This window comes from Globicephala melas, chromosome 15, assembly GCF_963455315.2.
Source record: "Globicephala melas chromosome 15, mGloMel1.2, whole genome shotgun sequence".
Lineage (NCBI taxonomy): Eukaryota > Metazoa > Chordata > Mammalia > Artiodactyla > Delphinidae > Globicephala > Globicephala melas.
The window spans coordinates 13,568,906-13,595,731 of NC_083328.1; the positions used below are offsets into that span (position 1 = coordinate 13,568,906).

The 26,826-nt window shown below is 48.8% G+C and overlaps 1 protein-coding gene across 8 annotated transcripts in view; it reads right to left on the minus strand.

Annotated features, from left to right (window-relative positions):
* Window positions 1–12,594: 12,594 nt before the first annotated feature.
* The window catches only part of CALN1 (calneuron 1), a 469,972-nt gene continuing 455,740 nt past the window's right edge, over window positions 12,595–26,826 (minus strand). For all 8 annotated transcript variants that reach the window (XM_060285810.1, XM_060285813.1, XM_060285811.1 and 5 more), the window contains one exon: window positions 12,595–20,332. In XM_060285810.1, the coding sequence (XP_060141793.1) occupies window positions 20,205–20,332 (128 nt within the window). In that variant the 3' untranslated portion in view covers window positions 12,595–20,204. The remainder of the gene's footprint in view (window positions 20,333–26,826) is intronic.

Genomic DNA, 26,826 nt, shown 5'->3' on the forward strand with positions numbered 1-26,826 from the left:
CCTGCTGCCTCGGCCCATCTAGTTCATTTTTTAAATATTCTGATTTTTTTAAGGAAATGTGTTATTATTTAATAAAGATAAAATCTTTCACAGCGTAGGGTCCAAGAGAGTGCAACCCAGCCACAAAAGCCAATAGGAGCAGTGCCAACGGCAGCACAGTGATGGGCTAGGAGTCAGGGGTGCAGGTGAAGACCCTGAGCTGGGCCGCCAGCCACACGGTACAGGCTGCGGGCGGCAGGGAGCACTTCTTGCCACTAGAGGGCGCCCGGCGGCCGCCGCGGGAGGCTGCTCGCAGGGCGCGGATGGGCGCAGCCGGATTCCGGGGGCTGCGGAGAGCGCAGTGTCTCCTCACCGCCCACGGCCCTGCCCTGGCCTCCCGCCAGCCCTCGCGCTCTGGGCCACTCTGGCCAACCCGGCTCCGCCCCCTCTGTGGCCACAATAGGCGGGCGGTGGTCCCCGACTCGCTTCTGCTGGGGCACCTCCTCCGTGCCGCCCTCCGAGTCACACTGTGGGCATTTCTTATGGGGTTGATCCCAGGGCTCCATACTGGGGCGGTCGGGCCATCTGCTTGATTCTCTGCCCACCCATGGGTTTATACCTTTAGGGATGACACCTGGGAGAATTGGGGACCCATGACTCGCAAGATGACTCAGAGAATTGCATTCCCCCGGGGCCCTGATGCATCCAGGCTGCTGGTGTGGGCAGAAGTCTGTGCCAATAGACACGGAGGGCCCCTGCCCACCCCAGTCTGCTTTCCATCCTCTGGCTGCCCAATGTCATGCAAGATGGAGAAGCCCCATAGGGCCACTGTCCTTACTCCCAGCTGAGGGAGCAAAAAGAGGGTGCTGGTAGAGAGCCCTTCCTGGAACTCCAGCAGCCCTGAGAGAGGCCTGCTGTGTCACCACAGGCAGGTCACCCCCTCTGTCCTTCTGCACCTCAGACCCCATCTGTAAAGTCCTAATTTTAGGATGTGATTTTCTAGGTTGCTGGGAAATAAATCTGTGAGGGCAAGCACTGAATAAAGTCCACCTAGGAAAAATGGGAAGGAAGAGGAAGGAAGCAAGGGTGAGAGGAAGGAAGTCTTCTGCCAAAAATTCAGGTCTCAGCAAGACACTCATGCTAGGGCCTTGGGGACAAAATGGTGAATCTGGCAGGTCACCTGGGTGCCAACGAATGCCTCATGCACCCAGGGCCTCTCCACTCCCTTCTCAGAACTTCCAGAGACAGCCTTGGTGGCGGAGGGAACAGAGTGACTCAGGGCACCCTCCCAGTCTGGTCTCTGCCACAGATTCCCAGCCCCGCCCCTCTCTGGGCCTCAGTTCCCTCATCTGCCCAAAGGGCTCTGTGGTTTTCTACCGTCCCTTTCTGCTGACATTTCAAGTAGTCAAATGGTCCAGGTTCTCAGCCTTCCCTGGTTCAGATTAAAACTGCCTGGGGAGCTTTAAAATCTTATAGCCTGGACACTCCTCCCCCCCCCCCACCCCCAATTTTGATGTAATTGGTCTGGGGCGGAGTGCAGCATCAGTATTTTTTCAAAGTTCCCCAGATGCTTTGAATGTGTACCCAGGGCTGGGAACTTCTGGCATCTAATTCCTGCTAAGAAATGTTTGCATTCTCATAGGAGACTCCTGGAAACGGAAAAGTCCCCCCTCAGCTTATCTCTAGTGGTGGAATAACAGGCACAGTCATGACATGGAGTGGTATTTGGGGTCAGCCCCCCCCGCAAAGGCTTATGAGTCTGTTGACCCTCCAAAGGCTTTGGGTGGATAACAGGCAGGACAAGTAGAGGGGTCCTTTTCCTCTCTCTCCCCTCTCTCTCTGCCCCTGTCCCCCACATGTTCCTGTCTGGTTGTCCCCACTTCGTTCATCCCCCCAATCTGATGGCAGCTGCGTTGATGCTTGGTAGCAGCTTCCACATCTGGGATGGCTTTCTGGCTTCTGCCTTTCTCCCCAACTTCTGTGTGTGTGTGTGTTTGAGAGCCTTTCTTCTCCAGGACAATGACCCCCTTCTCCCTCTCTTAGTCCAAAGCCTGAGCTTTGGACTACAGAATCCTACAGTTGAGGATTAAGAGCTCTGGGTGGTGAGTCCCAGGGAGGAGAAATCTCTAACAGCCATGTACTGAGCAAACTCACAAGCATCCTCAGTGCCTGGGTTTAGACCCTTCTGGAAACAGATTCTGCAGCCGTTAGGATGCTGATAACTGTGGGGGAAGGAGAGAGGTTAGGACTTTGAGGGGACCTGGGTCTTGTCCCAGCTCTGCCATTACTACTTGGTACATGACCTTGAGCCCAGCGCTTCTCTCTGGACCTCAGGGTTTTTTTAACTTTAAAATGAGGGGCTATGAAGTATTCCTTTCAATGTCGACATTCTGTGACTTCTGTGACTCTATGGTACATCCTAGGTCCAGAGAAGGCAAAAGGGCTTTATGACTCAAAAGACAGGAGCAGAAATTGTTGAAACTTATTCCATAATTATTTGAGCACCAGCTATACTCAAGACACTATTGTGGGTGCTGGGAATATAGCAGCAAATGCAGTAAATTCCCTTTCCTGGTAGAGCTGACAGTGGGAAGAAGCCTGGCGTTCGGTTTGGGGGCCTCTAGTTGCATCCTTTAAGTTCTGCTTTAAGGAGTATTTTAACATTTCTTGTAGTGCAGGTCTGCTAGTGATGAATTCTTTCAGAGTTTATGTCTGAAAACTCTTTATTTTGCTTTTGTCTTTGAAATATATTCCACTGGCTACAGAATGCAATGTGGACAGACCTTTCACTTCAGTATTTTAAAGACATTTCTGCAAGCTCTTTTAGACTCTTTTCCTGATATTTGCAGTTATTCTTATATTGGTTCTTTATATATAATGTCTTTTTCCCCCCTGGGTGTTTAAAATTTTTTCTCTTTATTACTAGATCTTAGCAACTTAGTGTAATATTATTCACATTTTTTGTGTTTGGGGTTCATTGACTTCTTGGATCTATGGCTTATAGGTTTCATCAAATTTGGGGAAGTTTTAGACATTATTTCTTCAAATATAATTTTCTATCAGATGCCAGGTATTGTGAATTTTACCTTGTAAGTGTTGAATCGTTTTGTATTACGAACAAAATTCTTGAACTTTGTACTGGGATGCACTTGAGGTACCTAGAAATAGTTTGAACCTTTTGGTCTTGCTTTTAAGCTTTAAGTGGGATCAAATTAGCATGTTAGTCTAGAGTTAACTTTTCCCCACTATTGAGGCAAGTCTTTTCTTAGTACTTTTATGGGGTTGAATAATGTCTCCCCCACCCCAAATTCATATCAACCCAGAACCTCAGAATGTGACCTTATTTGGAAATTGGGTCTTTGCAGATATAATTAGTTAAGATGAGGACACACTGGATTAGGGTGTGCCTTAATCCAATGACTGGTGTCCTTATAAGAAGAGAAAACAGAGACGGACCCAGGCGTGACGGCCATGTGACGAGAGACGGAGAAACTGGAGTGAGGCAGCCGTAAGGCAAGGCACTCCAAGAAGTGCTAGCGACACCAAAAGCTACGGAAGGTCAGGAAGGATCCTTCCCTAGAGCCATCAGAGGGAGCACGGCTCTGCCAGCACTTCATGAAAACTCCTGGCCTCCGGAGCTGAGACAGAATAAGTTTCTCTTGTTTTCAGCCCCCCGGCTTGTGACCATTTGTCACAGCAGCCCTAAGAAACTAATACAGGACTCAAACCGATGCTCATACCTGGGGAACTGTGAGGTTTCTCCTCTGGACGTTGGGAACAGACACTCTTGGAGCAGTTGTCTCTCCCAGCCTCTGCTAGTGTCCTAACGCTTGAGATGCTCAGTTTCTGAACTGCTGGAAGGGAATGCTCTACGGGTCCTCAGGGTTCTGTGTGCAGCTCCCTGCCGTAGGGTCCTTTGCCCTGCGAGCTGCAGCTGATACCAACCAGGGTTCTTGGCCCTCCCTTCCCCAATCAATAGCAATTGAGAAGAGGCCAGACAAGAAATTCAGGCAAGGCTTTATTGGGGCTCCCGTGGCCACAGGAGGGGGTGAAAACAAGTAAGAGCTTCCCTTGATCGCTCCCCAAGGGCGGGGGCAAGCTGGGTCTTTCTGTGGGGTGAGGGTAGGGGTGTGTCTAGGGGTCAGGCCGGAGAGGTGGGTTAGGCAATTTGCCCACCCCTCTGGTGGTGTTGAGTGCAGGGGCCCCAGGTCCCAGCCAGTCTCACAGCCACACTGCTGTCTCCAAGTGCCCAGCTCCATTTCTTCCAATCTGGGAGCTCACAGAGCTCTGTCTGCTGTCCAGTGTCTTAGAGCCAGTGTTTCATATCATTTGTCCTATTGTTTGGTTTTGTTGTTATTTCACACGGGATTGATCGGTCCTGGTTACTCCATTTCACCTAGAAGCGAAGTCTCCTATATTTCCTGTTGATCTCGATGAAGACGTTTTCTTCTTTTTAGCCGGTAGCCCGTTTGTCACTTGGCTTTACGATTTCTTTTTATGTATTTTCGTTTTCTGCTTTTGTTAAATAAATTTAGTTTCTTGTTATCCTTTCTTCTGCATTTTAAAAGCTTTTAGACATATAGAAACGTTGAAATAGTAAAATGAACACACACGCACCGTTGATCTAAATTCAAGAATTATTAACATCCTTTCGTCCTTACTTTTTCCTTTCACACCCCTCTCTCTCCCCCTCTCTCTCTTCTCTCTCTCTCAATGTAATGTCTAATTCATGATTTTTTTATTCATCATGTTAAGAGCAGTTACAGCCATGCTTCTCTTCTGATGTTCAGATTCTTCCAGATTTGGCCAGTGGCATCCCCTTCGTGACAACTCTGGTGTGTCACTGTTCTCTGAGACTTGCTTAGCTACTGCCACCACAATATGTCCCAAATTCGCTTTGTACTTTCCCAGGCCCAGCTCTAGGATCGACACCTGGTTCCTTTTGGTGGAATTCAGAAAACAAGCTCCGGTCACCAGTCCTCATCACTATAGGAGTGTCTTTGTTTCTATGCCTTTTCTATGCAAAAGCCGGGGAGCATGTTAAAATCATGAGTTCGTATTGATGTGTCTATTTCAAAATAATCATTACAGAGTCATGGTCTACTATTAGATTTTGTAGTATTTTTAGATGTTTTATGTCTTTTTGAAACTGATCAAGAATATCCTTTGTGTTCCTCAATCCTCTGTTAGTACATGCCTTCTTTTGTGTTAGATAGTCATTTTTCTAGCGTACCATTTAAACTACTTTGTCATTTGTTTAACTATAATTTTTTGAGTTATTTTCTTAGTGCTTTCCCTGGGAATTGCAATTAACATTTTAATTTATAACAAATGAGTCCAGATTAATACCAATTTAATGTCAATACTACATAAAAACTTCTCCTGTATATCTCGGTCCCCTCATGCCGTTACTTTCAGACATTATACCTTTATACATTGTGTGCCCATCAACATAGATTTACAAGTAGAGCTTTATGCTGTTGTCTTTTCAGTCAGATAGAAAAAAGGAGTTACAAACAAAAATACATTCATACTGCCTTTAGTTTCTTTAGATGTAAGATTCTTTCAGCACTTTGAATATGTCATCCTATTGGCCTTTGGGCTTCAAGATCTCTGATGAAACATCAGCTGTTAAGTCCTAGTTTGTGTTCCCCAGATGAGTTCAAGGAGAGACTAGCCAACGTCCCTAGGAAGGAGAGTTTCTGGTGCCCTGGAACCACACTTGCAGAGTAATGGCGAGTAAGGACCCTTATTATGTCAGAGAGGCACCTCTCTGCTTTCAGATGGCCGCAGACTCCCTGCCACTTGTAGTTTGGCAGTGTTAGGATGGCCCAGAATGGAGAATGTGAGTTGATCTCATCCACTTTATTTCTTCATTCACCCTCATTGGTTCTGCGGTTATGAGAAACTTCCCTTTAAACTCTTATCTTCGGTGTCCGGTGTTGTATTTTTCCATCTTCATGATTATTTGAATGGAAACTGGGAGGAGGAAAATGCGACGTTATCTCTGAACCATGTTTATAACTTCTTGAGCGGCTTTCACTACAGATAAGCAATGAAGTAAGGAAAAGCACGGAGAAAATGACCACGATCAGAAACTAGATTGGTTCTTGTGAATAGATGCTTTTAGTTGCTTTGTGGAATGGCAGACAGGAGGCTTGCCAGGCAGGGCCAAGTACTAATCTCTACGGGTATGTAAAGCTCATCGCTGAGCTAAGATATATTTGGAAACTAAGGGGCGGCCACACAAAGCCAGAAGATGTTCCAATCATCCAGTTGTGCTGTGAGGTCTCATATTTTAGCTCAGCTCTGACTAAAGGTTTCTGTCCTGACAAAGTGAGTGTTAACCGATGCCCAGGGCCTTCAAGATGCTGCTGTAGTGAGGATGCTTGGGAAAGGGCTCAGTGCTCACGCTTGTGTAAAAATTCTGAAGTCTCCAAACTGGCTGAGAGAAGGAGGCCAGGACAGTGGTCTTGCCAAAATGACTCAAACAAAGATCTTCCACGTTTTCATTTCTACCTCCGGGGAGGGGGTTCAAAGCATATTTTCTTCTGAAAGCCGAGCGAGGAAAACGTGCTCCCATGACATGGATATTTGATTTTATACTTCTCAGGCAAGACAAACTATTCTTCTGTGTGGGCTGAGGCTGAGACTTTGACTTGCCAACATTCTATTTGGGTTTAATAGGCGAGATTATCTCGGAGCTTCCTGGAGTCCAAACAAGCAACCAGCCGTGGTTACCGAAAGGCAGAGCTGCGAGATCTTCCAGAAATCACAGAGGACGCTCAAGTTAACGAGCAAAACCACATGAGTTCAACTTGACTTCAACCTTCGCATTTCCTGGAAATAATTTATGAAAACCCAGGTTTGGCAATGAATCTGTTAAATAATAGAGCTAAGGTCAAAATTAGCAACGTGTGTGGCCAGCGGGTGGGGTGGCGGCTCAGAGTTTGATTGACAACTGCTTAGGTGTCCACATTGGAAAAGGGCTTACGGGAGTCTGTGCCAGCTGTTCATTTGAACTGAAGAGAGCAAAGCTCTGGGGATGATGTTCTGATCCCACAACCACCACCTCTGCCTGTTTAGACCCTAGGAAATCCCTACAGAGTTTCTCCCCCAATTTTTTGGGAGGTCATTGGCTGCCAAGGAAACAATGACAAAGTCAGCAGCGGGATTTCTTGCCATGCGGGCAACTGAGGCGTCATGCTCTGTCTCCAAGGCACCAGCCTGTTTACTGGCTCAGAGGTGACTTTGATTTTATTCCCACCTTCCAGCCTGCCACTCACATGAAACTCTCTCATTTTCCCAGTTCCTGAAGAGCCAGGCTGAGGCAGGGTCTACGTGATACCAAAGAGCTGAAATTGAGCAATTGCCTTGACACTGGGCATGGGTACAACCCAGGGTTTGAACGGTGTACACCACCCAAGACAGACTGCAGTTTTCTCTCTTGCCACAAGATGGAGAAGGAAGGAAGAAATGGGTGGAAAAGATTTGAAAACAAACTTTTCTAGTGGGGTACACTTTTCTCTAGCTTATAAAGGGACAGACAAACCAAATGGCCACTTGTTCTTTTGCAGCAAAAGTGATATAGCCCAGATCTCTCTATCTAATATCACTCGGACGCCCTACACGTATCTCCAATTAATCATTATAAATTAAATTCCATGTCTCTCCCACCCCTTCTTAAACCAGAAACCCACGTCATCCTTGAACCATTCTTTTCCAACAAGCCACATGTCAAGCCAGTCGCTAGGTCCTACTCTCTTTCCTCAATCTCTCTAGGCACTGCCCTCTTTTCTCCACCCCCCATTCTCCCCGAGTTTAGGTCACCATCATGTCTCCTCCGGATTAACACAAAGTCTTCACAACCGGTCTCTCACAAGTATGCTGTGCCTGTGGGCCTTTGCACGTGCTGGTCCCTCTCCTGTAATGCGCCGTCCCCCTGTGCTCTGCCAACTTCTTTGTCCTACCCCTCCAAGAATCCCCCTACCAAAAAAAAAAAAAATAGGAATAGGAATGATCAGTTGCAGGAAGGTGGTCACATCAGAAGAGGGAGGGGAAGGAAAAAATGATAGAATTGGGCTGCAACATTGGCCATACCTCTAAGGTTCTATTTCTTAAAGGAGAACGAGAAGTCTCAGTCAAAACATTCACATCTGTTAAATGTGAGTGATGAGTATACTGTTGTATTATTTTATGTGTGTTTGAAATATTTCATAATTAAAAACAATGTTAAGTTTTAAAATGAGCAATGCTCCTTCCTTTGAATCACTATGACCTTCTAGTGAATTCTTCCCTAGGGCTTCTGACCCTGCAATGGCAGGCTTACTTGTTCATCCTTTCTGCTAGACTAGAAACTCCTGGCGTTCTGTTTGTTTCTCTTTGCATCCTATTGGTACCTGGTAGACACTTGCTAGTTTCTCAGATGAGTCTCTAAAGTATTAGCCGTATAGTGAAGGCTGGTGTTCCATGGTGGGGTTGGCAGTCGACAGGTGTGATGGAGACCTGCAGAGATGAGAGAGCTGTGTAGAGCCGTTGGCAGGACTGCATCCATCCCGGCCCAGGAGGGTGGTGTGTTGAGGCTTGAAGACCTTAAGGTCCCAGCATCAAAGCAAGCCAAGGGGATTGACGCTGTGGCTTTTAGGAAAGGCGATGGGGCTTGTTTTCCCGTCAGAGGAGAACCCAGCTCTGTGGCACCAAAGGCCAGCTGGGAGCGCCCTTAAGAAGAAACCGAAGGGGCTGAACTTGGTTCTTCAAAGTGGATAAGGAATTCCTGGATCGACTGGAGGAATTAAAACAGAACAAATAAAGCTGTAAAGACAGGGCATACCTGATTTTGACAGAGGCATGGGAACCAGGGTCATGAAGACAGGAGATGGAGGAATGTGGCAGAGAGAAAGAGGCCCCAGGAACAAATTCGGAGCCACTAGAGAATTTGGGTATCTGAGCAAGATGAGCTAATCTGGGGTGTTTATCCCTTTAGCCAATTATTTATTGAGCACCTACTATGTGATCCATGCAATGCTAGTACACAGATGAGCAAAATAAGCTGTCCTGTGGCTAAATCAGCTTATTTTAGTGACAGGGCTGAGGCCATTTGTCCATCCAGGGTCACAGGTAAACTGGAGACTGTGCATAGCCTGTCCCCGCCCTGTACAACGCAACCCCATTTCCTCCCTAACGATGGCCCTGCAGACACCTCCAGGGCCTCCCAAGCCCCAGATTCTCTCTTCCAGACTGGACACGTCATTCTTAGAGGAAAAGGCTGGCGGAGGGATGGGGGGATGGCCCTGGAGTGACACTGACCAAGAAGAAAGCATTCTACGCAGTTCCTGGACCAGAGAGGCTCAAACCCAGGAGGATTAGGCTGGGTCCTCTTTATTCTGAAAGGCTGGGGAGAGCCGAGGCTGAAGGAGGTCCCCTAGCAGAGACGCTGGGATCAGGGTGCCCACTCCTGGCTGCCTTGCTTCTGAGATTCGGGACTTTCTGCCTGAGGCAAGCAGGAGAAGCCAGGACCATGCCAGCTGCCCCAGATCACCGCCTGAGGCTGCCAGACACACAGGAGGCTCAGTGCCATCCCCGGGCCTCCACCTCTGGCTTCTTTTCCTCTTCCAGAGCTACACGTGTGCTCATTTTTTGGTAACAGCTTTACCGAGATGTAATTCACACACCAGACAATTCACTCCTTCTTTGCGCTCAGTTTTATTTTGCTCTCATCCAGATGAATCTTAGGGAAAAGTGGGAGGGTGTCACTCATCCTGCACACTCCACTCCCACCCCCTGGCTTCCTAGGGACAGCCCGGCAGCCATGGCTTTGACATTGGAAAGACATCAAGAGCCCCTAGTTTATAAGCCGGCGGCACCTCCATGGGAGGGAGAGCAGAGGTCTCTGCAGCCCACGTGGGTCTCTGCTGCCGTGCTCAGGGGATATGGGCCGCAACTGCAGATGACACCCTGGGGGCCACGCCCAGGAAATACCTTCTGAGACTCAGGCGCTGGGAGCGTTATTGCAGGGCCGTCAAGGAACTGGCTCGCGATCCTGGCTTGCTGCGTCTGGCCGCTGAGCTGACTCACGTTCACCCCTCCCTTCCGAATATCCCTGGAGGATTCCTCAAATGACCCTCACCGGCGACCCTTTCCCCTGTGGCTCTGATCCCATAGGCCTACAGTGAGAGGCCCAGGCATCTCGACATTTATAAAGCACCCAGTGATTCTCATAATTATGGATTGATTCCGCCATCCATCATTGTGAAAACCAGAGGTTCTTAAACTTAAGGGAGCATCACCCTCCAAATTACCTGCAGGGCCTGTTGTCTGTTTCACCTCCAGAATCTCCGATTCCGTAGGCTGGGGTGCAGCCCGAGAAATTGCATTTCTAACAAGCTCCCGGGTTCTAGCTGAGGGACCGCACTTTGAGGACCATTGTGCTAAGGGGGACTGACCTGCTTCTCCGGAAATCATCCAAATCTGAAAGAGTAGGAACTCCCTGCCCTAGTGCTTCGCCCTGATTACAGTCACCCGGAGAGTGGGCAGCCCTGCTGCCAGGCTGCATCCCACAGCAATGGAATCGGGACTTGGGAGTTTTTTAAAGCTCCCCAGGCAATTCCCATGTGCAACCAGGGTTGGGAACCACCTCCCTGTTTAAAGCTCGGCTAAGGGCTTCCCTGGTGGCGCAGTGGTTGAGAGTCCGCCTGCCGATGCAGGGGACACGGGTTCGTGACCCGGTCCGGGAAGATCCCACATGCCGCGGAGCGGCTGGGCCCGTGAGCCATGGCCACTGAGCCTGCGCGTCCGGAGCCTGTGCTCCGCAACGGGAGAGGCCACAACAGTGAGAGGCCAGCGTACCGAAAAAAAAAAAAAAAGCTTGGCTAACTTCCGACTATCTTGAGAGCATAGAAAAAAGGGGAGAGGGTGGGGGACAAAAATTACGAGAGCCAGAGTGGGGCAATGAGCCCCAAAGGGTCTACCAGCGTGTCACCCTTAGCACAGCCCTGAAGCGTCTCTGCCAGGAGACATTGGCATCTTTACTTCCTCATCCTGGGAAATTCAGAAGTGAGAGCCAGGGCCTTGCCAGCTCTGAGCACAGCTGCAGGACTGGTTGCTGAAGATGTCCCAAGTCAGAAGAGGCTTCTGACCACACACCGGCCTGTGCTTGGGGCCTGGAGCTTGGGTCCAGGTATGACACCCCAGGACCTGGGGGTGATTTCAGCTAGGCTGGAGCACAGTCGTGTCCTTCCTTGGCTCGTCACCCAGTGATTGAAGTCCAAGTGTTCTGGGTTGAAATAAAACCAGGGAGCGGAGATCGGCCTGGGAACGTGGCCTCAGGTCCTCCGTCAGCCCGGTCACCCATCCTTTGCTGCTCAAGGCCAGGCAACCTGCTACAGGTAGACCTTCCAGAGTCCGCAGGAGAAGTGATGGGCCCGGCTTTCTAATCGTGCACATGGCCGGACCACAGACATATATTTATCTGAAAGAAAAGCCTTTGAAATTCACTTACCAAAAGTATGGAAAAATCCCAACAGAATTCAAAGATACGTTCACCTTTTCAGGGAGAACTTTGTTTTCCCTTGAATGTCACCCATGACCCTTCAGCCTTCGTCATCTCTGTGGTCAGGGTCAGACCTGAGTTCTGTTCTCAGTCCCCTGTGGGGTCTTTTGTCCTGCAGAACACCCGCTGCTGGGGTAAGGACTCAGGAGAATGAATATTCATGACTAACTGTTCCTGTATAATAAAAAAGTTCTTAAAACCCAGATCAGAGAGGATCAAATCCAAGTTATTATCTCACTGGAATTTGCCCCCTTTAACAAGGGGAAAGAAAGAACAAAACAAAACACATGCTCTATGCCTAGAACTCTCTATTTTTAGAATTTTTAAACAAAAACAAACGCATAGTGATTTTGCCTCATAAGTTTCTGAAGAAGGTGTATAAAATGCAGCGCTTAGAACTGAGGACCCTGAGAGGTTCTGGGAGATTCTACCCACAGGAAACTCAGGTTTTTGACTTAAGTACAGGATATTTGGGGAAACATGTGATAACATTTTTGGAAAGGAAAGAAAATATGAGATGCCCTCATGAGGCTTGGAGACAGAAGGCCGGATCCAGGCAGGATCCCTGGTAGTGCTTTTAAGCAAGTCACTTGCCTTTTTGGTGCCCTTTGTTTCCTTATATAAATATATTATAAGGGAACGGGTGGTTTTTTCCTATGCCCAAGAAGCTCAAATAACATTAAAAATTCCAAATGCTTAAGCAAAAGCTAAGCAGTACCTGAATGCTAATGTTGGGAAGGGTTTGGCAAATGGAATACCAAAAGGATGACACCATTAGCTTGGGTGTCTGCAAAGTTTTCTTAATTAGACTGTCTGCTCCCCAGCCAGAAGCTGGTTCGTATTTCTCACCATATGTTCCGTCGTCGGCTTACTTCCCCTGATGTCAATCATTCCCCTCCAAAGCCCCACCAAAGATCCCCAGCTGCTTTCTCACTGGCTGCTTCTTGGAAGGGGGTGATGTTGCTGGACGGTCCATCAAAGAGATCTGGTTTCCCTTCAGGGTCACGGAAATGAATTTCATGACCCTTTTGCAAATCACAGCCCCAGATAACGAGCTGAATCTCTCATCAAAAGAAAAAAAAAACTTTTATTTTTTTCTATTGCATAAATAATGGTAAATTAGACTCTTTTTTATACAGATTATATATTTACAGACAAGTTTGGTTAGAGAAAAACATCTGGTAAATATGGCAGTCAGTTTTCCTTTATACACTAAGATAACATATTAATAATATGTACTTCATGGGATCAGTACGTTGCATGCCAAGTTAATTTATATTAATATTTACATTTTATATAAAGATTTTCTTTTGACTAATCTGCTGACTCTCTCATCATTTAGTAGCAGAAATCATCAACGAATACTGAATGAAAAAAAAAAAAAAAAAGGAACATGAATGAGGTAAATGGGAAGCTTGTGACCCAGGATTTCAGTCTTAGTGGCCCATTCTGGATATGAGACCTGCCAACCTCCCGTCAGCCTGGTGGTAAGAGTCCTCAGCTGCGCTCTGATTTGTATCTAGCCGTTTACCACCGTGCTTTGAGAAAAAAACTCCTGTCTCAAGTCTAATGACCCCTAGGGTCACAACGACCCCTACCCCCAGCAGATGACAGCTTGCCAACCCATTCCCGGGCCAGATTTTGGGGGCTTATTTTCCTCCAAGGGCATTGTCTTTGGTTAGCCCTTGGAGAAATCGCTTCTTCCTGGATTCAGAGTTGGGGAAGAAAAATCAAACCCCACTAAGAAGCCATTTAAAGACCCCTGAAGCCTGATTTCCAGGTTAGAAAGAACGAACATTCTTTGATTTTCCTTGGAGAGAGCTGAGAGACAGTGACTTGTGTAAATTTCCACCAGGAGCTGAGAGGGCCCTTTCCTTGGCCAGTCTAGGTCTTTCCAGGGAAGACCAGCAGGGCTTGCTAGAAAAACAATGACGGCCTCCATTTACTTTGGGAAGAGAAAGAAAAAAGGAAACCTAGGAATTCAGGTTGTCACGGCGCAGAAGGGCCGGAGACTTCTGTGTATCCTGCAGCTGCCCTCTCTCTGCCCTTTTTCCCTCCTCGTGGTTGGATCGCATCTAAAGCAGGCGCCTGTGCTCAGCATCACTCGTGAACCACCTAAGGACCACCGCAGGCGTCTGGTCTCCGCAAACTCTTCATCAAATCCCTAACAATCCCCAGAGATCGTGACTCCCTTCTGCAATGTTACGAATAATTACAAGCCACTATCCTATATACGGGAACTGCTGTTCCATGGGTCAGAAAAAAAAAAAAGAAGGAAATGATCAGAAGTTGTGCTGTTTATTCAGTAACTTCCAGTTAGGCTTTTTCAGATGGGGAAGCAGCATCTTCTCCTGGAATCTGGCTTTGTCTCACCCTACTTAGGCAGGAATTCTGATTCACGGGACCTGTGGTAAGGTGATCCCACGTCCTTCACTGTGACACTGGCTCAGGCAGGACACAAAGCCCATCTTGGATGCTGCCTTGAATCAGCAAGTCCTTAGGGAGTAAATAAAACCTCTTGCCTACAAGACACACTCGACAGAAGCCGACTCGCATCTTTCATCTACAGACAACAGACACCTAAAGAGATAGCTTATTACAACTGCCTCTTGGGATTCGTGTTTAAAAAAAATGAAACTGCCGGTCCCTAATGCAATTCATAGGGGACATAGGGACCCTCTCAACGTGTGGGCGTTCACTTTGATTTGTTTTGGACAGTCACAAGAGGAGGGCTCTTTTGAGTCATCTGGTTGACCTTTCCCTTTGCTTTAGAGATGAGACACCTGAGGCTGGGAAGGGGAGTCACTCAGAATTATCTGGCTGGTGGGTGGCAAAAGCACCTGGGGCCCTGCCTCCTGTGCCCTTCCTGGCTGACAGCGCTTCTTACACGTCCAGGGCTAAGGTCTTCTCTCTTCGCCTCAGTTCAACCGGTCTGAGCCCAGACAGTGCACCCTGGGAAAGGCATTTTGACCTTGGCAAACGTCAGCAGCCCCCAAGGCACGGCAGGCTACCAGCCACCTCTTGAAGTTCCCAGCACATGTCGTTGGGATCAGGTTGTTGGGCAGCAGCCCCATGGCCCTCAAACCCCTGTATGCTCCCAGAGGAGACCAGACGTACAGGGAAAACGTTCAGAGATCAGCCTCAGCGGCCCTTTAAAGACTTTCTTTTTCACTCCCAGGCCCAGGGATGGAGCAGCAACGCACTTGAATTTTTCAGTCCCTGGAATATTCCTTCCTAATTAACCTGCTGCTCTGCCCCCTGGAAAATTCCAGCCTCTGCATCTGTTTCACTTGGACAATAAAGTCTAACAGTGTGAGAAGCACAGGTTGGAAAGCCAACACATCAGCCTCAAGGGAAAGAGGTGGATGAGGGCTATGCCCAGCATGGGGGACCACTCAACGGCTTAGCTACCCAAGGCGGAGGCAGGGGTCAGGATGCTTCACAAGTCTTTCCCAGTTTCAGAGGACTGTCTATGGGGGACTGGCAGAACCCGATTCTTTGTGACTATATTTCAAGCCAACTGAATCAAATTAATTTTTTTTTTTTTTTTTTTGCGTTACGCGGGCCTCTCACTGTTGTGGCCTCTCCCGTTGCGGAGCAACAGGCTCCGGACGCGCAGGCTCAGCGGCCATGGCTCACGGGCCCAGCCGCTCCGCGGCATGTGGGATCTTCCCGGACCGGGGCACGAACCCGCGTCCCCTGCATCGGCAGGCGGACTCTCAACCACTGCGCCACCAGGGAAGCCCTGAATCAAATTAATTTTGCCTCCAAGACTTTTTGAGCATTGTTATCATGACTCTTGAGACCTTATAAAGAGGGTCCCAAACCAGTATTCAGTAGAAACCACGGCTGTTTCAATGACCATGGACTTGGCATGGAGCATAGCATACTAAGAGAAATGCTTGGCTGGTTTCAGTGCCTGACCTTTTCCCTCCAAACCAAGTGTCTATGGCAAGGCCACATAACGGAGGACAGTCCCGAGTGACTTAGTCAAAGGAAGTAAGAAGTGAAGCTGAACACTTCTGACATTTAAATTGTCATGGAGACAGAGTGCTTCAAGGCAGTCTGAACCTCCCTGCATTTTGCCATTGCTTTAAATAATTCAAATTGAAACCCCTAGCTGCGGAATAACGTTTCTCTTCTGTTTCTGATGGATTTTTTTTTTCCCCTTCCGGAGGGAGTTGAGGCGTCTGGGAGGATAGCTACGGCAACACCTTTAGGTTATGGAGGCTAAGCCCTGGGAGGATCACAGAAGAGGCCAATGGGAAATCTCTGATCTGAGGTCATTTCAGATAGATGTTCTCCAGGGAAGACGGTCCCGCGGTCCGCCTGGTGACACAACCAGTATATGCCAAAGTCTAGAAGCTTAAGTCTATCTGTATCGTCATGGCATTATAGGAAAGGGGGCTCCTCCTTTCTGCAGTGGGGTTCCAGACCTTTTGTGTATCTTAGTGGAACAGAATAAATAACATGATCACTAAGGGCTTTGGGAGAAATAGTGCAGTAAAATGACCTAATATGGTTTGAGACCTCCAGCTGGAAGGAGCAGACCTCGGCAGCTTCAGCAGGCATGGAGAGCTAGAGCACAGCGGAACAGGGCTTTACAGTGTGCAACCACACAAGGCCATGCCCGCCAAGCTGAGGAGCTTGGCGGTCACACCTTACTTTTCTGGTCATGCCCTCATACGGTCCCGGGGAGGCTGCTAGCTATGGGTTAAGAGCAAAACTCTCTTTGATTTATGACCTGAGTCTGGACTGAACCTAGAGAAGGCATTTGGAATAAAAGATACATTTCTCTCCTAGGCGTCTGATATATCGTTTTGTGATTCTGTGGATGGGAGGTTGGAATGGGGGCGTGATCATCAGGACGAGCTTGCCATCTTTCATTAGGCTCTCTCGGCTAACTGCAGAGAGGAGACCATTTGTCAGGCGAAAATTGAGACAGGAAGCAGGTATCAAGAAAGAAGACGTGTCGCACACATCTTGTTCTCTGCAAATAAAACACCTAGAAACTCTGCAAACCACTGGCTTGCCGGAGACCACACGTAAACCTCAGTTCACTTTAGTTCACATGTCTGGCTTGTGGGAGAGCTTCTCAACAGGCAAACAGATGCTTTTAAAGACTGGGGCTTAAAATATTTTTTGTCTTCCAGATGGCATTTCTGCCTTTTTGCCCAGAATAAGGGGTCTTTGCTCTGGGCTCTGGGAAGTGGGGAGGGTACCACCCGGCTCACAGGTAGCTCCTGTTCTCCTGAGCCAATGGAAGGACAGGTCCAAACAGAAGAGGAAAAGGCAGAGAAATGACCAGATCCTTGGAGGCTAATTTCTCCCACCAGTGGGATACAGATTCAGGGAGTCAGGATGCAAGCAGGCAGAACTCAAGTGTTTGTTCTTTAAGGAAATGTTCCCTATTTTTGTGTGCCTTGGCAAACCCAGGGTGGAATGCAAGGGTTGCCATGGCAACATCCTTTTTTTTTTTTTTAAAACACAGATAGGTCATGTGGGACCCACGCACATTCTGGAAGCCACGGTTAATAGTTCCCATGCTAGGTCCTGTTTGGGGGCTCTGGGAGTGATGAGAGACAGCTCCTTTGGGGGTCAAAGGGTCAGGGTCTGCACCCCTTGTCCCCCAAGCAAAGTGCCTCCCTAATCATCACTCGCGTGGTCAGGGGTGGAGGCAAGAATGAGCCACGCTCGGTTTGCCAGTCTCTCAGCCACCCCATAACAGACTCTTAAGTCTATTTGCTGGGAGGACAGAGTGAGCGTTGCGTTTCTCCCGCTCAGTTCCTGCAAAGGTCACTTCCAGCCAGGGCCACACGGCACACCGTGGACATGGGGGACCAGGACTTCTAGAGTCTTCATCCGTGAGCACAGTAACTCCCGTGGGGAAGGCACTGGCTGGCCTGGGGCCCTGGAGGAACACTGGTGTGGACAGAACTTGGGGGTGGGGCGGTGGGAAGTCAGTATTTTCAGCCCAACACCGTTGACAGACCGTCCAGGCAAAGCTGCTAAGCTACAGGATCTCGGTGCCCAGAGTCTCCGGGGTGCCGTTAGCTCTGGGACGTTCCCACACACTCAGCTCCTGGCGCCACGTGTGAGGTGACCACGGCAGGAGGTTCACTTCTAGCCCATCAAAGAGAATTCTATGGCTTCTTTCTCACCCTCTCTCCCTAGCAACACCCACAAGGGATGCCTTCTCCTGGGTAGGATGGACTCGGTTCCACGGACTCACTGGGAGAGAGGAAAATGGTCCTTTAGGGAGAGGATGCGAAGGACTTGGTGGGGAACAGGCTGTTGGTGTCTCTCAGGTTGCCGTTTAATTCACACCCTTGCACAGCGGCTAATTGCTCTTCCAATGAAGTCTAACCCTCACATCCTTCAAGGTCCCTGCTCCCCAGTAGGAGGCAGAAGAACCTGTAGCCTTTAAAGAAGTACTCATTTCTTTTGCCCTGAAGTCCAGCACTGCCCTCTCACAGGGCAGGGTCCTTTAAGAATCATGCCTGGGGTCTCTATCCAGTCTACTTGGGGTCTCTCACCCCGCTCCCCAGGAGGACGTGGCCAAGTCATTCACGGGGTCCCTCCCACCTAAAGAGAGAGAGCAAACTGCTTTGGGCAGAAACTAAATATAAATTTGTCCTGTGTGTCCGTATTCTGCATTTGGACCTGTTCTCGTTCTGAAGCCTGGTCCTGAGGGACCGAGGTGAGTCTGGTGAGAGGGGAGAGAGGAGAGATAGACAGACGTGAAGCGTCTAGCGGGGCAGGGCGGGCTACAGGGACAGGCAGGCCATTGCCTTACTCGGCCTGGATGTGTGGGACCCCAGGCATTTTCACAGAGGGACTTGTAACCTCCCAGGTGCCCGGGAGCTTACACCTGCTCCCTTCTCCATCCTACGGCTCAAACCCTAGTTTTACTTGTGCTCATCGTGGATATTTGCAGTGGGGAGGTTTCTAGAGTTGCTCCCAGGCTGTTGCCCAAAGTGCTTGCAGAGGTGATTTGGAAGAAGACCCCAAACTGAGACCTTGGACGTTCCAAGTCTGAGCAGATCAGAGGGAGAGAGCAGAGAGAGAGGGGAGGCTTGAGGAGGGATTCATAAACACACACCGCACCCCAGAACCACCCGGCTGCAGCAAGAGAGGAAAAATTCTGGCACCTCCATACTGAACGAAAAGGGAAAAGGGAGAGGGGAATAGCTTGTAGCTTTAAGATGCAATGGAAAGAAAGAAGAGTAAGACAACTCCAGTCACAGAAATAAAGACCTGAGCTTGGAAACGTACAGAGGGAAGAATGACAGCGAAAGGTTATTGGCTAATCAGACTACGCAAGCTGGAATGAATAGCAGCGGTGGATGTGGCATCTGGGAAAAGTCAGGAAATCGCAAACTTGAAAGGGGGTTGGCTTCAGTTCCCTTCCCCAACAGAAGTATTTCACCTGTCGAGTTGGCTAAGCTCATTAGCATCTTTTTGTTTTCTTGTGAAAATGAGTCAGTTGCAGAATCTGACTGCCTGAAGATGTTATGTAAAATACAGTGCTTTGATCTTTCCAGCTTTCCGTTTGGGTTGGTGTTTCTCATTCTATCTGGGAAGACAGACTAAGAAAGCAAATTGGAAGATGAGAGAAAGGTGAGATGCACAAGGACCTTCACTTGCAGAGGTCTCCCAGCATGGAGATGGGTTTGGACTCCATCACTCTGGACCACTGGGGCGTGGCTTGCAATACCTCCTCACCACCAGCCTATGTCCCTCTCCATCCCCAAACTACCCACCCCAGGGAGGCAGGGATGTGTGTCGGAGGACAAGCTTCTATCAGCAGTAAAGCAATTAGGGACGATGGATGTCACACATGAAGAAACCCAATATATACGTCTGTCTGTGTGTCTATGTGATAGAGATGCCCACGGTTATGCTTCTCTTTTTTGTCTAAATGGCAGCACAGGCGGCAAAGCTGGGAGAAAGGCTCTCTGCAGATTCCAAAATGCTGGTGCGCGATGGGCTCTAGGAACAGAAAGCCAAGTGCCGACGGAAACCGAGAGCTCCCCAACTCTGCCAACAAGAGTCCTGTAGAAAAGGCAGTAGAACAGAAGCGAAGGGGGTGCAACTTGCAGACCGCTGGGTGCTGCACCCCATCCGATGGCTTTCCCCTCATGCCTTGCCGGGGGGCCTCCACTAGGTTGGGGAAGGAAGCCAGGGTAGGACGGGAAGCCCCCACTTCTGCAGCAACTCAGAAGTCAGCTTCTCGGCACTGAGGGTTGCCCTGGGGTGGGGGAGGGAGGGAGTCTCCAGTTGACCCCTGGGTTGAGAGAACTGCGGGCGGAGGTGATTGCGTGTTCCGCCTCTCTCTTGCTGCCTTACCCTGCCAACCTGGATGGCCGTGGGAATTCCGAGATGAAGATGAAGTTTCTCTTTAGAGTTCCTACAGGCGGTCGAAGCGATCATTCGGAACTCCTGGCTATTTATTGCATTAGGAAACAAGACCATTAAAGCATTGAAGACAGCCCTTTTGTGTACCTGCCAAGGGGATGAAGTGGGTTTGCAACAACACGGGTTGCACTGCAACCTTGGGTTCTTCGCTGGACTGTGCCGCGTCTGCACCGTCCGTATCTGCTTTTTTTGTGGAGGAAGAGTCTGCCCGCGGGGCAAGCACATGCGTGAGCCGGGAACGCAGCTGCCGGGGAGGCCGCTACTCCATGCCGCTCCGGAGGATCTGGTTGGCCGCGATCAGCATGACGCTTATGATGAAGGCCATGGCGAAGGCGCAGATGAGGCTCTTCCGGACGCAGGTCTGTCTGTTCTGCTTCTGGGAATGCACTGGAGTGGGGTGTAGGGCAGAGGGCAAGGAGGCATGGAGGGAAGGCAGGGAGGGAAGAGAGAAATGACACAGTGAGACAGATTGCACTTCTTATCCAACAAGCCCAGGGACCGGTCCACAGGAAGAAGACCGGTCACATCAAGTAAAGCATCTCTAGGTCAGCTCTCGGAAGAGACTGGGCATCCCTGCTCCTGGCAAATGGTATGAAGTGGCCAAACTTCAAAAATCGTGCCAGATGTGACGTTCCGAGTGAGGTCTAGGCTTCCAGATGCAATAGCGCCACAGCGATTTCGGAGCGAGGAAACACATCACATTTTCGGCGTGAGTCTCACCAAAGGCATCGTCCAGGCCTGGCCATGTCGTTTCTGCAGAAAGCCGGCCTCCTGTGTTTGAGGCAGCTGTTACAGACAGAGCGAGGTTCGGATGCATCCCTACAGGGTGGGCTGGAAGCCACTTACCTTTCCCAGGACTGTTCTTGGGTGGCTGCCAGTTGAAATGATGCTAAGGGACTTCCGGCGTTATGGCAGATACGCGCAGCAGCGGTTCGAGCGCGGGGTCCCTGGCTAAGCTACATCACAGCACCAAGAACTTATTAAAAAGCCCGATTCTCAGGCCGGCCCATGCTCCCCGCAGATCTGTTGAATGGGGGACTCTGGCCAGTGATCTCCTGAGTTTAACTAGGTGATCGTGGTGCCTGTTGAAATCTGGGTTGTGGAGACCACGTGAGCTGTGGATAGGACCCGCGTGAAGCAAGGAGGTGCAGGATCCTCTCAGGCTTTTCGGAGGCAGGGTGTCCCTGCCCCCAGATCCTGCGGCCCCAAGGGTCTGACCTTGGGTCCTGGAGTGGCGCCGTCTTAATCCTTTCGTTGGGCCAGGTCTTGAGTCACCATTTTTATAAGGCCCACGAGAAACCATTAGTTGGTCTCGATCAGAAGGCGTTAACTAGTGGGTTAGGAATATGGGCCAGAAATAGGGAAATGGAAAGAACAAGAAAGGAAAGAACGGCTCTCTCCTCCAGGCATTGCTTCCCACGCCAGAATTCCTTTTCCTTCTCTTTCCTCTTTTTGTCTACACCTCCTTCCCTGTCCGTCCTGGTCCCGCAGTAAGCTTTACACACAGTTTACCAGTTAGCTTGTGGAAGAAATCCCTTCCTGGGAGGCTGGCGGGAGGCGACCTACACCAGGGCTACTCGTTGGACCAGCTGCCTCGGCACCACCTGGGAGTCTGATGTCAATGCGAATTCTCCCACCCCATCACAGAATGACTGAATCCAAATCTATGGGGGTGGAGGCCAGGAATGTGGATTTTTAATAAGCTCTGCAGGTGATTAGGGGATCTCCGGGGCCCAGCCCCAGGCTTTTTGGTTCAGTACATCTGGGTGGGGCCCAAGAATCTGATAGAGCTTGAGTTGCTGGGGGCAGGAGGGCTGTGTGTGTGTGTGTAGGTGTGTGTTAGGGACATCGGGGTGTGGGTACTGCAGAAACCCAAGGCCAGGACTGAAGAACATTTTCAGATTACCTTCCATTTTGCAAAGGGGTCCTTCTGCTAGACATTCTACTGTCCCTTTGCAAACAACCACCAGCTGAGGGAACGTGGTTTTTCTTGAGGACACATTGAATGAAAAAAGAAAGAAAAGAAGTGTAATTTCCCTTAAAATGACTCTCTGCTGGAAAGAAGGCAAAAGAAAAGGTCAAGGTAGGGTCCACATGCCTTTAAAAAAACCTAAAAAAAATGTTCAAGTTCACGGCCCTCTCCCCCTTGACACTGAGCGGCTCCTCTAATGCCCTAGAAATAGCAGGGAAGAAGCAGGAAGTGGGTGATGTTTCCAAAGGCAAAGGAGCTTCCCCTGAGACAAGGCTCAGGGGGGCCTCTACAAATTACATCCACCGGAAAGTGTCTCCACACTTCACAGAGGCCCAATGCCCCCGGCACAGCTCCCGGCTCCCTCCCCAATACCTGTCGGTTATTTCTGCCTTAGTCTCTTAGGCCTTGTCTCGATATCTTTACTCCTTCTGGGTCCCCTGGGTCCCTTGGTGATTGAAAGTATTTTTGGCTCAGTTCTCTACTACTTGCTCATCCTGTCTGGGTCTTAGAATCTTATAAGTTCTTACCTGGAGGAAGAAAATTTCCTCGGTGCAGAGGCGTGTCTGCCCCCAGAAGTGGGCAAATGTAAAAAGTTGTATCAGCCCTCAGGAAGGAAAACGGAGGTGGTGTTTGGGAAGGAAAGGACCCAAAGCAGAAAATAAGGTGAGGATGTGGAAATGGCGTATCTAACACTTTCTGAGGACTATAATTTATTCCGGCAGCTCCTCTCCTCAGTATAAAACTGCTTCTGAAGGCAGACATCTACCTTCCTATCTTGAGGGCTGGCGAAGGCTTAAGGAAAAGAAAAACTGTGTGATTGGGCTGAGGGAGAAATTTTTTGCCGAAGCCCTTCTTTGTGAAGGATACTCAGAAAAAAAGGTTACAGGCAACAGGATTATCCCCCAGGAGAGTGGCTGCACCTTTGATCTAAAAATCCTTCAAAGCAGTAGGAGGGGAGAGATAAGGAAGGAGGAAAGGCCTGGGGACCTAATAGTTTGTACATGAGGTCATGCCAGTCTGGATCCAGACGTGAGGACTATAAGTAGAGTGCAGCTTCCAGCTCTCTCCTGGGTAGTTCTGAAATCCACCGTCATTGGAGATTAGAGTCTTTAATTCAGATTCTGTGCAAGGATGAGAATTCTTTTTTATTTTTTTAATTAATTAATTTATGTTTGGTTGCGTTGGGTCTTCATTGCTGCGCACAGGCTTTCTTTAGTTGCAACGAGCGGGGGGCTACTCTTCACTGTGGTGCGCGGGCTTCTCATTGCGGTGGCTTCTCTTGTTGCAGAGCACGGGCTCTAGGCACATGGGCTCAGTAGTTGTGGCGCACGAGCTTAGATGCTCCACGGCATGTGGGATCTTCCTGGACCGGGGCACGAACCCGTGTCCGCTGCATCGGCAGGCGGACTCCCAACCACTGCGCCACCAGGGAAGCCCCAGACACCAATCTTAATCACAATCATCTTATCCCACATTGTAGCTGTGTGAGCTGGGGCAAGCCAAGCTCCCTGGGCCTCAATTTCCCCGCCTATAAAATGTGGGTAAATAAGACCTGCCTTGTGGTGAGGATTATGAGCATAGGAAGGTACTTGAATGTTGTCTGTGCCCAGTGAATGCTAATTCCTATATGGAAACCTTGAAAAAAATTCCCCTTTACTTACTGAGCACCCACCTCAGCGGGCAAGGTACGCATATGTACTTTATAGAGTCCTTGCAGAATTAATAGCGATAGTCCTTTGTGAATTGGGTGGTGTGACCCTCATTTGGTAGGTGAGGGCTCTGAAGCTCCAAGAAGTAGAGTCCAAGGTCTTTTGGAAAATGGTGAAGGTGGGATTTGAACCCACGTCTGATTCTAATATCCAGGTTCAAAAGTTCTACACAAACTCTCTCCTGATCTTTTGTTTAGCAACAGAAAGTACAGCCAGAGGAAGATCCAAAAGAAATGTCCTTCAAACACTTGGTGTGGTCGACAGTATAACCCAGCACTAATTAATGTGTTTGTTGATCATAATTTCATGCCTGTCTTTGGCTATCATATATTTGCATTGCACTATATTTTTGTGTACTTATTCATTCTCAGTGTCTACACTTGGTTTCCCCAACAAGATGACAGGTCAGCCCAGGATGAACTGTGAGTTGGAGATATGGCTTCTTCTCTTCACTGCCACTTAGGAAGAGCCCTGGGCAAGAGGCTGAATTTCTCTGAGCCTCAGTTTCTCACTCTGTAAAAGGAGCTAATGATAATTGTTCTGTTAATTTCAAAAATTATTTCAGAGATCAACGGGCTCATAAAAAAATCAAAAACCATTGTGCAACCCTGACTTGCTAGAGAATGCAAGGTATCCTTCCTATATCCCCTGAGGGCTGCAGAAAAGATCTGATGGTTTTTCTCCTGTTTCCTGCAGCCTCTAGCCCCGGGCTGAGACTACAGCAGATGCTCCCAAAACTTTGCTTTGGTCCCTTCCCTCAATTATTCATCCTGAACTGCAGCCAGACTCCTTCCTGGAGCAGTGCTTGGTATGCGTCATCACGCCCTGCAATCTCCCTGAAGGCCCCCCCTTGCTGGGGGAAGCAGTTCTATCCAGCTCCTAAGCTCAGCAGGTAGGCAGGATCGCAGATCACCTCCTATCCCCTTTGTCCCTCTGTCCCTAGACCACCCTCCTCCCCTCCCCCAGCAGCCTTTTTCTCAGCCAAGCAGCTATGCTCTCTACCTAAGACTCTGCAGCACTGTTCATACCTTTCCCTCTGTTAAGGGTGTCCACTTACCTTCCCTCTCATTTCTTCCAGGCCTAACCTAAACTTCACTTTCCTATGAGGCTTCTCCTGAACATCTATCGTGCTCTCAGAGGGCCTGATATTTTAATTTTTAAAAAAATCTAGCTCTTAATATTTATTTACTTTCAATTGAGAAAGAATCCACATACCATAACATTCACCCTTTTAGGGTGTACAATTCAGTGGTATTTAGTACATTCCCAAGGGTTGTGAAACCATCACCACCACCTAATTCTAGAAAGTTCTCATCACCCTAAAAATAAACCCCATACATATTAGAAGGCACTCCTCATCGCCCTCCCTCCCCAGCCCCTGGTAATCATTAATCTACTTTCTGTCTCTATGGACTTGCCTATTCTGGGCATTTCATATACATGGCATCATACACTATGTGACCTTTTGTGTCTGGCTTCTCTCACTTAACATAATCTTTCCCAGGTTCATCCATGCTGCAGCATGTGTGGGTACTTCATCCCTCTTGGAGGCTGAATAATATTCCATTGAATGGACGTACCACATTCTGTTTATCCATTCACCAACTGATGGACATTTGGGTTGTTTCTACTTTTTTGGCTATTAGAAATAATGCTGCTATGAACGTTAATGTACAAGTGTTTGTGTGGACGTGTTTTCAGTTCCCTTGGGTACAAATCTTAGAGCCACATTGCTGGGTCATATGGGAACTCTCTGTTTAACTTGTCAAGGAACCTATTCCTTTTTGGGTCTTATTAAGCACTGAAAATGGCAAGAATACATCATGCTATTGGTGATCTTTTCTATGTTTTTCTTCCCGGTAGATGTTGATATCTTTCTATGTAGTACTTGTCACAGTAGGAGTCCAGAAAGTACATGGGGATGAAATGTGAGTTAGGGGAGGTTGACACAGGAGGACACAGAAGCGAGGTTTCCTGTTTTCTTAAAAGTTCATTAGCGAGTCCGTGCACCAGCAGACTCCTGGCTGCTGTGGCAGGACCTGGGTTTGTAAGCTCTAGTGACAGACTGCTCCTTCCCCTTCTTATTTTGACAGAGATTCACATGGCTCTGCTCGGCAAATGCCAGGCAGTGGCTCTCGAATTTTTTCCCGGAGACAGGAGTCTACACGGATTTTGCCATTGACCAGCTGGGTGAGCCTATGTAGAATGGGTTCATAATCCTTCTGGCTTCAATCTTCAGAGACACTGGCTCCCAAATAAGGCAAATCAGAATCATAACAATTCTAATTGCCCTAACGCAGATGTACGTAAGTGATGTTCCTGGCAGGGAGTTTGGGGCTCAGGAAATGGTAAAACAATATAAAATCCAGCTCAGATGATTCTAACAATTAGCCAGATCTACTAGGTATGGGAGCTAGAGTTCTGTGATCCTTCCAGGTCTGACACTTTATGATTGTATGAAATCGGATAGTTCCATAGTCTAAGGTGGAGTTAAGTAAGAGCTTGTGAAAGAGATTTTTCATCGGTGATAACAGAGCATCCAGGCACCCACATAAGACCTGAAGTTAAAGGTGGAGGATGTGGTCTCTAAGGGAACAGGTGATGCTTTCGTAGGAGGAAGACAGGCCACCTGTACTTGTGTGGGTATGAGCTGGCCCTTCGTCACCACAAAGTCATCTTGGGTTTCCGGGTGTCAGACAGCTGTGTCTGGCTTTGAGGGTCCTGCAAGGCTCCCTGGCATGGTGTGGCCAGGTGTTATTTTGGTCTTTCCAGCCAACCTTCCCCTTCATGTAACAAAATTCATCTTTTGGTTTGGGGATATGTGCCTCTCCACCTGGTGGAACTCTCAATCCAGGGCCTCACCTTTCCACTAGTAACAAACCAGATTGGCCAGTAGAGTGCCCTAAGCTCTTGGCTTGTCCAGAGGTAGGAACACGGGCCAAGCAGATTTGGAGCCCCTTCTTGGAATGGAGCTGAATCTCAAGAGAGAGAATCCTGTTGACCTTGGGGAGAGAGGACCTGCCCAAGAATGATGCCAACAGAGAGGAAAGGACAGAGAGAATGAGAGCAAGGTGGGAGCAGGGAGAGAATGTTGCTTGAGCTCTTTGGGTCCAAGTCAACCAAAGCTCATCCCTTTGGCTTCCCGCATTATTTGAGCCAGTGCTTTTTAGTTTAATGGGGTGTGGGTTGAGTTTCTGTTA